Genomic DNA, 12,275 nt, shown 5'->3' with positions numbered 1-12,275 from the left:
GAAATGGTTTGCATTTAAATGAAAATGATGCCTGAACGAACATTTCAAACAACCTCTTGCAAAAATAGATACTTTGAAAATGCTGGAATCATTCAATGCAATAACCATTTAATATTACAGGCTGCTGTCACTGACAGTCCCAACTTCAGTGGCAGCTCTGTGATATTGATGAGGTGATGCTACTGCACAGAATAACATTTCACAAGAACATGTACTACACAAAAGTGACTTGACTTCTGAATAACCTCCTGATAAAGATAACATTTGACAGTAGAGCAACAGTATTTCCTATGTTAAATATTGAATGTAAGACAATTGGAAAGCATCACATGTCTGAAACAGAAGGTTACATTTAACTATTATGTTTGCATCAACAATTCTATTTCGTGAAACTGGTACAATTCACTCAAATTGTTCAAGAAGCTCGGAATTCTGTATGCAACAAGAATGTATTACCTGGAATGGACTGTATTTATTACTTATGTAAAATGTAGGAAACAAACATTTTATTTAGCAGACATTTTTTCCCATAATAGAATCCTGGGTTAAGATTTGAGTCTGAGCTTGTAATATTACTGATTGGATGGTCATCCTCTGTCACATGAGAGAAATAAACTGTGTGCTGCTTCAATAAACCCAGAGTTATGCTGCAGAGTAGTTACTGCAATCCCCCAAATCAAAACTGGATGCCTTTGTTTTAACTGAACAGCTTTTCAATATTTCCACATCAAGATTCATTTTTAAAAATTACCTCCACATAGACATTATCGTTTCTTGGAAAGTCTCCTTTCTTTCTTGGAAGAATGTGAATATGCACATGCTGGAGGGAAGAGAAAAAAAACAAAAATCACCATTTGACAGATATCACCTAGGGAAAACATTTCACAGAATAAACACAGAAGGTCACGGGTAAACTTTCTTAAACTCTGAAGTTAATTGAAGGCGAATTTGCTTTTGTTGATTTAATTTTCACCTTTAGATATTTTTGACACCACTCATAAGATAATGGCAGTTGAAAAGGTGGTGGAAATAGAAGGCAGAAAAATCGATTTATTCAAAATCTTTTTGTCTGTAGAAATTACCAACAGTTGTTTGAATTCTTCTTCCACAAGGACTTGTGTTATCTGTATCCCATCTGTATTCAAGCCTGGCTGAATCTTTGCAAGTGAAAAAAGAACCATTGACAATGACTTTAAAGTAACAAGGGCTAGATTTTGCTATCAAGCAGTAGCTATCTAATGAACTATTCCTTGCATAACTAGGAATTGCTGATTTTGTCAATGGAGTAAATGCAATACAAATGGTACAAAGTCATAAAAAAAACTAAATAGCACTTCTACAATGTTCAATAACTGCATCTAATAAACAGAGGTGTACGGAGCAGAACAGAAAAAAAGGTCAAATTTATTTTTCCATTTAATCAGACAAGTAGAGAGGCCTAAGGTTGGTCTAGTAGTTACTATGCTCACATCACACCAACCAGCGTGGTTTCAGGTACAAACTATTTCATCGTTGCTTATCTCAACAGGACAGATGCAAATCAAAGTGCTGAGCAAGGAAGAGAAGTCTAGACTGGGACAAAAGCCTTGCCGTGATTGTGCACCAATGTCAGGACAAGGTGAAAAACGGTTGACAGCAAATCGGCAGCCTGTTTGAGGCCTTGTCCGATTTTACTTTCCATTCAAGTCAAACCAATTCACAAGCACCCATTTTCTACCCTGTGGTAAAGGTTTTTATCCCCAAAGTTTCAGAGAAACTTTTTCATTAACTTACAAATATACAGTTCAATGACAGAAGCTGCATGTAAATTTATCATCATATTACCAACATAATATTGTAATGAGAAGGTTTGACAAACCACCTTGCATGAAGATGATGTCTTCTTAACACATACAACATTCAGCCAATATCTATATCTGAGCATATTAATTAAGTGAAAGATTCATGGATGCAAGGAATGGCATCCTCTACCATATTGAAACTACAAAAGTCTCCAAAGATCAGGACAATAGTGAAAAAGACTAGGATGCAGGAGATAACTGCTAGAGAATTTTTATTAAATGATTTAGATAGATAGAACAAAGAAATTTTGGGGATAGATTTTCCATCTGGCAAGCTGCTCGTGCCAATTACAAAATTCTTAAGTGAAGACCTTCCACATTCCCTAGCTAAATGCACAGTTCTGAAAATACCTACAATGGTTTTCCATAGTCTGTGCGTGAGATTATTTTAACTATAGTAATTATGTTTAAATGATTCAACCATGAGCTTCTGTGGAGAATGCGCTGAGGCCTCAAGTAATCCAGTATAAAATGGGTGTTGAAGGCTAGAAATATTCTGAGCTTTTCTGACATTAACTGTTAAAGTTTGAACTGTAGGTTTCTTGATAGGTGTCACTGTCGCTTTTTTTTCAAATTTCTGATTGCTGGATATTTTTGCGGAGCTATTGTTTGCAGTTTTTAATAGCTACAAGGCAATTCTACAATTCCATAGACATGAGGTCATCCAAAACTCTGCTGCCCATGTCCTAATTTGGACTAACTCCCATTCACCCCTGTGCTCACTGACCTACATTGACTCTTGGTTAATCAGCAGCTCAATTTTAAAATTCTTATCCTTGTTTTCAAATCTCTCCATGGCCTCATCCCTCCCAATCTCTGTAATCTCATCCAGACCTACAGCACCCTGATGTATCTATGCTCCACCAATTCTGGCCTCTTGAGCATCCCCGATTTTAGTCGCTCCACCATTGGTGGCCATGCCTTTGGCTGCCAAGGCCTAAGCTCTGGAATTGTCTCCCTAAACCTCTCTACTTTGCTTTCCTCCTATACAATGTGCCTTAAAACCTACCTCTTTGACCAAACTTTTTGTCATCTGCCCTAATATCTCCTTATGGTTTGGTGCCAAAATTTGTTTGATAATGCTCCTGTGAAGCACCTTGGAATGTTTAACTATTTTGAAGGTGGTATATAAATACAAGATGTTGCTGTTATGAACATTCTTTCTTTATTTGAGATTTTTCTTGAAGGAGGAAAAAATGAAGGATGCTGAGGCAGCTTCATTGCACCAGAAACAGGCTGCCACATCTACTGGTTACCCACCCAGTCATACATATACATCCAGGGACAGCTGCATGGAAATGTGCAGGACAATTACCTTTGAGGGTGTTGCATCATCTGGATACAGTGACAGAGGTGTGTCATCCAACTTGCAGACAATCTCCATCACAGTGACAGCAAAGGTCACAGTAGCCATAAACATTTATGCCTCAGGTTCATTCCAAGCTGCCACAAGCGACATCAACATTATTGGTTAATCTGCAGTGCACAGATGTATCAAAATATCACTGAAGCATTGCTCACCAGGATAAACAGCTTTCTCATTTTTTCCCCCTGAAAACCTGGCAGCAGAATCAGAGAGCTCTGCAATTTTTCCACATTGCAAAATTCTTCAAAGTCCAGGAGCTGAATTTTCGCCACAGAGGTGGAAAACAAGAGTGTTTGTTTTTTTTCAGGTCAGAAAACCACCTCTGGTGGGAAAGTGATGAAAGATACGATTTTTGCATGGAAGCCCTTAATTGACATGGAAACAGGTTTCCTGCCCACTTAGAGCCAATGGAAGTGGGAATGGAGGCAGGTCAGATGAAGTGTGATACTCATTTAGAATCCCATGGTAACCTACACTGAGGCTGCTGGTTGTCTTGAGGAGAGATCACCAGAGGGAAGGGAGATTTCACAGGGGAGCCAGAGGCCTGGCGCCCAGAACGGGGCTGTGCCTCGCTTCATTGATGCTGACCTGGATTTAATGGTGGAAGTCGTGAGGGTGAGGAGGGAGGTCGTTTCCCAGAGGGTGGCAGGAGGAAGCCACTTCGTTGTACAGCAGGGGGACCTCTCTGTTCAGTGTCATCTCCCTCCGCCTCTTCCCCCTCCTCCTCCCACAATGAGCTGTCTCCTTCTAGGGCCTCACCGTCCTCAAGGTCCACAACTCTCTGGAGAGCCACGTTATGCAGAGCGCTGCAGACCATCACAATGACCAAGACCCTCGCAGGAAGGTATTGCAGAACACCGCCCGACCAGTCCAGGCACCAGAATCACATCTTCAGAAACCTAATGGCCTGCTCAATAGTTGTCTTAGTGAGCAGGTGGCATTGGTTGTATCACCTTTGTGCCACTGTCTGGGGCTCCCATAGAGGGGTGAATAGCCATGCCTTCAAGGGTTATCCCTTGCCCCCTAAGATCTATCCATGCATTTTGGGGGTTGGAGTGAAGATCTGAGGCAGCCTGGGCTGGCAGAGGATGAAGGAGTCATAGCAGCTTCTAGAAAAGCGAGCGAATACGTGGAGGAAGCTCTTGTTTTGGTACAGACCAGTTGGACATTAAGCGAGTGGAAGCCCTTCCTGGTGATGGATCTCTCTGGCCAGTCACTTGGTGCCTTGATGGCCATATGGGTGCAATCTGGAGGAATCCATCAATGGAGATGAAACCCAATGCCCCCTTAGGCCATGTCTGTCATTAAATGAATGTGCTGTCCAGCAGCATCAGTGATCAGCAAGATGCAAGGGTGCGCAGCCATTTGCAAGGTGCTACTAAGGTCCGCAGCTGATCCTTGGAAGGAGCCAGAAGTGAAGAAGTTCAATTCTGCAGTAACTTTGATGACTGCTAGCAGGGCATGGCAATGAGTGTTGAGATCTTCAGCGATGAGGGCACACATGTCTGTGACTGTCTGCCTGAAGTGTTGCAATCTCCTACGGCACTGGTTCTCAGTCATCTCCAAGCAGCTCTTCTTTGGCGGTAGATTCTGTGTTGAGGGTTTGGCCTCTGTTGCCTTCCTTCCCCTCCTTCCCCTCCTGGTGCCAGGGGTTCTGCTCTTCCTGCAGAGGGTGTTGCTCCTCTTCACCACTGTGCCCAAAATCTGACAGTCATGCCCCATTGCCAGCTGGAGCCTTCCTTCTGGGCAGGTGGCCACCCAATTGTCCTTAGCAGCCTTGACCCCTGCTCTTCTGCCCCTGTAATGCTGGGGGATGCTGATCTCATTCAATGTTCCAGCGCTGAGTGCCCACTCTCTCTGCCACCTGTAGAGTGCCAAGGGCACCCCCTTACCAAATGCCCAGTCCCCTTTTGCACCACTGACCTTCTTATGAGCTGGGGTGATGCCCTGAGGCAGCCTGGTTCCCTACTCTTTACCCACCTCGCTTTAGCAGGTCTGTTTCTGAAGGTGAGGGTAACACATGTGCCCTTGTAAAAATTTAAACTTTACCCCTTGACAAGCTCTTAACGAGCTTTTAAAGAGTTTTAATTGCCCTCAATTGGGAGGAGAGTGAGATTCCTGTCCCGCCCTCCCCCTGACCTGGTGATTATTGCCAGCACTGGGAATGATGTAATAAAATTGACACACCCTGAAAATTCAGCCCAGGACATTACTGTTGTCCATGACCTAATGATCAGAAGGGGTTCCACTTTATCATTGTGCAGGTAGTCAGTGATCAGTAACACGGTATCATTCAGGCCAATGCTCACTTTCCTGACAACAGTAATTAGTGCTTAATCAGTGCTTGGGCTATTTAAACAAGATAGCAGACTAGAAGCATGCTTCCTTGGAGACTAAGCTTCCCTTATTCAGGTTCATGACACCATTGTGACAGCAACAAAGCTTAGCTGAATGAAGAAATAGTGAGGCATTTGCAGCCACCAGGATAATTATTGAGAATACTATAAGTGAAGCAACACTTCAGATGGCTGGACGGGTTGGGTGCATATTGCAGTAAAGAAAGAACATGCATTCATATGTTTTATCACATCCTCAAGAAGTACCAAGGCACTAAAGGAATATTTTGAAGTACATCCACTGTTATGTGGTATATGTAGCAGTCAATTTGCACCCAGTAAATGAGATGAATGATAAATTATTTTAGTGGTGTGGTGGAAGGAGGAAGGTTGGCTATGACACCAGAAGAATATACTAATCTTCTTCAACTGGTGCCATGAGGTCTTTCATATCTGCCTGAGCAGGCAGACAAAGTCTCCATTCAAAATCACATTTGAAAGTTGAACGTGCACTCCCTCATGGTGACCAGTCAACTGGGTGGGAACAGACCTCAGTAAGGTTTATGACCCATCTGGTTCACTTGTGTCCTTTAGGGAAGGAAATCTGCTGTCCTTACCTGGTCTGGCCTACATGTGACTCCAGGCCCACAGCAATGTGGTTGATTCTTAACTGCCCTCTGAAATGACCGAAACAACCACTCAGTTGTCAAGGTCAATTAGGGATGGGCAACAAATGCTGGCCTGCCAGCAACACCCACAGCCCATAAAAGAATAAAAAAAATGAACCTGGTGTAAAGGCTCAATCCATCATGTCCCCTCCCGCATATTCTAGACAAGTAAGTGTGTTGAAGGGTGGAGCCCAATTACTCCATAGCAGCAGTCTGAGCATTTATTGGAGATACTCCCACTGTGCAAGTGGCCTCTGTTACTGAGGACTCCACTACAGATGCACCTGGAGTTTCTATGTGTTCCAGGATAGACTGAAATTTAGAAATGTAGTCATTCTTGACTGGGCTCCTCCACAACTGCCAGTAGTCCTTTCAGTGTGCTTTGTCCACTCTAACATGACTGCATAAAGCATTGCTTATCAAATATGAGCCTTTGTTAAATTGCAGGACTCATCAGATCGAAACTTAATGCTCTATAGCCAAGGCATGACATGAGCTGGCCCTTCAGTCAACTGGTTCCTGCTTCTCCATTACAAACACAAATGCTCTTCCTGACTTGTGTTCTGGGATTCACCTGGTGCTACTTCAAATTATCTAAGTCCCCAGAGTGAATGTACCTGTGTTGGTACACAGGTGTGCAATATGCACATAAGAGTCATAGAGTTATACAGCACAGAAACATGCCCTTTGGCCCATCATGTCCATGCCGGCCATCAAACACCTATCTATTCTACTCCTAATGCTGTGAGGTGTCGGCTTCTTGTGCAAGACTGGGACCTGCAGCTGTTTCTTAGTGGATGTCCACAGAAACAAAACAACAGATGGGAGAATGCTTACTGTAACAATTACTCTGTGTGTATGTGGCTGTATGTTGTACTTCATGCAACTGTGCTGGAGTGCAAGTGTTTGAATGAGTGCGCAAGGGTGGAAAGAATAGTAAAAGAATAGGTAAACAGTCTTGAAATTAGGGGAGGCCTCCAACTTCATCCTCTCCATTCCCTCTCTGCAATCATCCTCAAAATTTGCATTATGATCTCCTCAAAAGTATTTAAGGGCTTAAATCTTCTTGTGCAGGTTTACTCCCTTCAGTATGTGCCAGTTTGTCTTGTAAGCAAATTAGTGTTGGGACACTTGAGGCTGAATTTTCATTTGTGGGTACCAATCACTCTGCCAGCAGGAAATGCAGGTTGGGAACCCACACATGCCAGCAATGGGACCCAGAGAACAATTTTTGAGGAGGCGACCACTTAAGTGTGCTTAAGTGGTCGCCTCCTGGAGCCCTGTCTGATTAAGGAATGGGGTTGGGCTCCCAAGGCTGGAGGGCCAGTAGGAGGCCCTCCAGCACTGACACATTGACACCCCCACTGTCAGAGGTGGGAGTTGCCGATGTAGGTAGGTGAAAGAGAGGGCACCTCAAGATGGAGGCGCTCCTGAAGACTTTTTAAAACCTTTAAAAGTAAAAGACCATAGCTGCTAGGCCATCATTGTGGAGGGGAAACTCCTCCACGGGGCGGCCTTGGCTGCAGCCAAGGCCATCTTGCAATCGCGGCCACAGGGGTAGGGGTTAAAAATGCTAGATGGAGTGCTGGCCACCTCCCCCTCCCCCCAATCTGCTTTTGGGACGCCACCTCCATTCATGGGCCGGGATTCGGCTTTGGTGGGGGGGGTGAATGCCAACTGGAAAATTCCATTCAGCATCTGCACACTCACCTTGATAGGCCCATTAAGGTTATCAGCCATTTCCCTTCCTCAAGTAGATTGGTTAGATATGAATAGCAAAGTTTCTGTCGTCTGTAAGGGGCTTAATTGGCTACCTGCTGCTTGTGGGCAGGTAGCCAATTCCAACACCCCCACCCCCACTGCAACAGCTGGGCTGTTCAAAAATGGCTCCGAGGCAGGTCGATGCCGGCTACCAGCACGTCGGCTTGTGGTGGAAAATTGTGGGCCCGTCCGCCTCCAGTCCCACCTTTGTGGCCGTTTAAAAATTTGGCCCGAGAAGTTTGTAAAGCACATGCAGCGACACCAAATACCAAACCTGCCTATCAGTGTATTTGTGAGTAAAGCAACTCATCATGCTCAGTGAGGTTTTGCTGGAAGCTTGCTTTGAGTCAGATATTAAGGCAAAGAAAGTACTAGTTTTAAGTTGCAGTTTAAGTAGCAACTGAAGACCTACTGTTGACCACAGCAATCCTGGGTTGGGGAGGGGAAAATTAGCCAGGATTCCTGCATCTGATCACTGAACATGTCCGAATGCAGTGTAGGAATCCATGCTAAGTTATAGAAAAACTGTACAATTATCTTAGTATTTCATAAGCAGCCACTGTAAAGGTTTAACAGACGAGATAAACTTTGACATTCATATCTGACCCGTCGACTTGAGGAAGGGAAATGGCCGCTAACCTTACTATGGCAATTTTTCTGATGCTGGCAAGCTTCTTTCAGATCTACTCCCCCTCTTCATCTCTGTAACCTCCTCCAGCCCTACAACCCTCTGAGATCTCGTCACTTCTCCAATTGTGGCCTCTTATGCATCCCGGATTTTTGCTCCATCATTGGCAGCTGTGCCTTCAGCTACTTAGACCCTAAGCTCTGGAATTCTTTTCCTAAACCTCTCCACCTCTCTATCTTCCTTTAAGACAGTCTTTAAACCTACCTCTTTGACCAAGCTTTTGTTCACCTGTCCTAACCTACCCATACCTTTGCCCCTGTTCTCTTCAAATCATCTATTGAAGAGAACAGTTTCATTTTTAATTTTAGCAACTGGTGTCAGAATTATCAGTAATTTCTACTGCTATTAAGTGGACATCAAGAGGCGAGTTCATTTAAAATAGCCTAAAAAACAATGCATTAGTGTTGTGACAGTAACATGCTTTGTGAGAGATGCAAGTTTTTCTTGCTATGTTACTTTTTCCACACTGACATTGCTTGACCTATTCATTAACAGGTGTGCACCTGCAGGCGTGGACAAGGCAGACCTTCCAATTTTCCAGTTACCTGATGCCAGAGGGAGGGGTTTCCACAAATGGGCTTTTGGCAGTGTGATGGTATATCTGCAACACCCTCTGCTAAAGATGTTAGAACAACTGCAGAAACTGGCTGATCTGACAACTTGGGTTAAGATTGAAATAGTTGAGATCAGGCACTCAAAGTCTGGGCGACTATGTAAATAAACATTATCAATATATGTATCAAATGACCCTGGAATTCCAATCCGCTTGTGGCATTCCAGACATTTCACTTTATTTATAAACAAAGAGGTGCATATCAACGATTCAACAGTGTCACTCAATGCTCTCCACCAGCTGAGAAACTTTATTCAGACCAGGAAGGTCCCAGTTTGATCTCATGTCAGTGTTAAGTAAGATGTATCAGGAGAGCAGCAGCTGAAGTCCTACTGTTGACCACAGCAATCCTGGGTTGGGGAGGTGAAAATTAGCCAGGATTCCTGCATCTGATCTCTATGCAGTGATCCATGCTGGTGTTGCCCCTGTATTGGATGGGGACAGATTCAGCTTAGTTGTAATGGCCTTTATGTAATATGCCAGAGCACAACTGTCTTATCATTCCCCCACAAAGAGTGAATGCATTTGTTAGTAATGGAGAATAGCTGAATACACACAAACAAAAAAAACAAGCAATCACATTTGCAATCAATTGCTCCACTATTAATTTTCCCTTAAAAACGCAAAAAGATATGATTAAGATTTTTTTTGGATGAGGTCTGAGAACTCGTTTACAGAAGTATGAGTTCAAGATTATTGGTAGAGACTCATCTTGTAACACGTGAAAGTTAATAAAGCTGCAGGCCTTTGAAACACAACTTCAGTCTCATATTTTCATTTGCACAATCCCCTAACTGGGACCTTTGGAAAGTTTCAACATTTTCCTGATTAATCAAATATTCATGAAAAATTATTTCACTTTTATAGCTTCCAATGCTTGGCATTTCCCCTGTTGCAACGCAATTTATAGAATCTTCAAGTACCTGACAAGTGGATGTGAAGTAAACTAACAGTGATTGGTCTCTCCCAAGTAATCAGCTTGCTTCAGTCTGTGCTCACTTTAATAGATTGGTAATATTTTAAGCCCACTGCGATGCAACAAATCGGAACACTTATTCATGAGGTGATTTATGGCCCCCAAAATAACTTATCATTATTACAGATATTTGCATAATCACAGCATTAACACCTATTCTCATCATTAGTGCTATCAACTCTGGAATATGCAATTTGTGGTACCCAAGTATTTAATGCACAGCTATTAAATTAGGGAGGTGGGATAGAGGTATAGAAATTGAATCACACTGCACCCCTTTTACAGACATAAAACAAGTGCCTCAGGGTCCAATTTGGTGACGTGCACACGCTCATTGCTACCAGAAATGCACCGCATGCACTATTAGTTAAAATTCTTCCATACAGCGGCCTTTAGCAAGCTCTCCATCCTGCCTCCAGGAAAATGGCATGGGCGGGATGGTGCCAGCAAATTGGCAGTGCAAATTTTCACACCTCTGTGCTCACCCCCATTGGGGGGCTAAAATTCGTGCCCCACAATATGTGGCATGCAGATTATTCAGGCACTTGGTAGCCAAATTAGTGGTGCTTAAAGGGACAGCTACGGGCTGCCACCAGAAACAGAAGTTTCAAATTTTGTTGCACCACTGCTCCTCCTGGCTCCTCACCCTCCTCCTGATTGCCTACACCTCGCCCCACCGGAATCTCCAAAGGACTTTGCTGCCCTGGGACTGGTGAGCTACCTCTAGAGCCATGACTGGATCTTTGCTAATATGGCGAGCAGAACAATTTGCCGTGTCCTGCCGTCAGCCTCATTAGATGCGTGCAGTGTGTGCTGTACCATGATCATGCCCTAATTTGGGCACAATCCAATTTCTAGCCCAAGATGTCTAATGTGTGAAAGTACAGATGAATTCAGAATTTTATTGCCCATATCAAACATTGAATTTCATGTAGCACAAACAGTGTGCTTTTTAGCCTGCCACATAATGGCACTCAGATTGGCGATTACAATTAAGTAAGTCGGCCAAAACTCCAAGTTGTAACCCACATAATAAACAACATTTTCTGGCTCTCCTTGTAGCATACACCATGCCTGATGGGCAGGACAAGTTCCGAGCAATATTGCTCTGTAGTCAGCTGCATAAGAACAGCCCTTGAAGTTCCTTCAATTTCAGTGTAAGCAGCACTTGGCCTCCACTAAACATGATGGCATATCTAAGATCAGCAGTTCATGTGATAGCTTATCATGGCTTCAAACCTGTATTCTGCCCCTACAGAGCACGATGCAATGTGATTCCAAAACACTTTGGCACTGCACTCTTCTCACAATGCAAATTCCAATCAGATTTCCAGCATTTGCAGTATTTTGTTTTTTGTGACATCTTTCACTCAGCTCTGGGCTGTTTTTAAGAAGCATTATTGCCATGTTGGAAAGCTTTTCTGACATAACAGCCGGGGAATAACCCATTCCAAAGTTTCTGAAATCCTGCCTTTAAGGTGACTGACAGTGGCAGACTGAGTGTAAGATTGCCATATTCCTTATGTACTATATTTAGTCCAGTCAATGTGATATGATGGAGAGACTGCAAGCATTAAAAACAATATTATTTTCAAAATAGGTTAATGTTTTGAGGTACCAGTGTAACAAAATACGGCTACTGTTTGATAATATCGGATCATTTATCCACCACGGAAAATTAAGCTCCTTAATAATTGTAGTGCAAGCCACATCCATTTATATTTAGATGACAAACCACATATTTTAAAATATTGACAATAAGATAAATATTTGGGGGCTGAAAATCCACAGGGACATCCATATATGCTACAATAATGCCAGTGGATGACGACTTCTGCTGCTGGCAAAGTGTACTGCTGATCCCATTGGAATTCATGAGGTGAAGCTCATTACCATATTGATTGGCATGTCAAGAGTTTGCATAGCTGTTAGGTGGTAGGAAGTGTTTAGTCATGACAGATAACACTTGGGTCCATGGGATCTGCTGGACTGGTTTCAATTGCCTGAGGGGGCCAGAAAGAATTTT

General features: G+C 43.2%; 1 protein-coding gene across 11 annotated transcripts in view; it reads right to left on the bottom strand.

The window, feature by feature from the left end:
- Nucleotides 1-12,275, bottom strand: part of fhit (fragile histidine triad diadenosine triphosphatase) — a 1,297,392-nt gene that overhangs the window by 315,598 nt on the left and 969,519 nt on the right. For all 11 annotated transcript variants that reach the window (XM_068051609.1, XM_068051602.1, XM_068051603.1 and 8 more), the window contains one exon: nucleotides 752-820. In XM_068051609.1, the coding sequence (XP_067907710.1) occupies nucleotides 752-820 (69 nt within the window). The remainder of the gene's footprint in view (nucleotides 1-751; nucleotides 821-12,275) is intronic.

The sequence above is a fragment of the Heterodontus francisci genome, chromosome 19 (genome assembly GCF_036365525.1).
Source record: "Heterodontus francisci isolate sHetFra1 chromosome 19, sHetFra1.hap1, whole genome shotgun sequence".
Lineage (NCBI taxonomy): Eukaryota > Metazoa > Chordata > Chondrichthyes > Heterodontiformes > Heterodontidae > Heterodontus > Heterodontus francisci.
The sequence above is the reverse complement of the archived record's forward strand: the minus strand, read 5'-3'. Positions and strand labels throughout refer to the sequence as shown.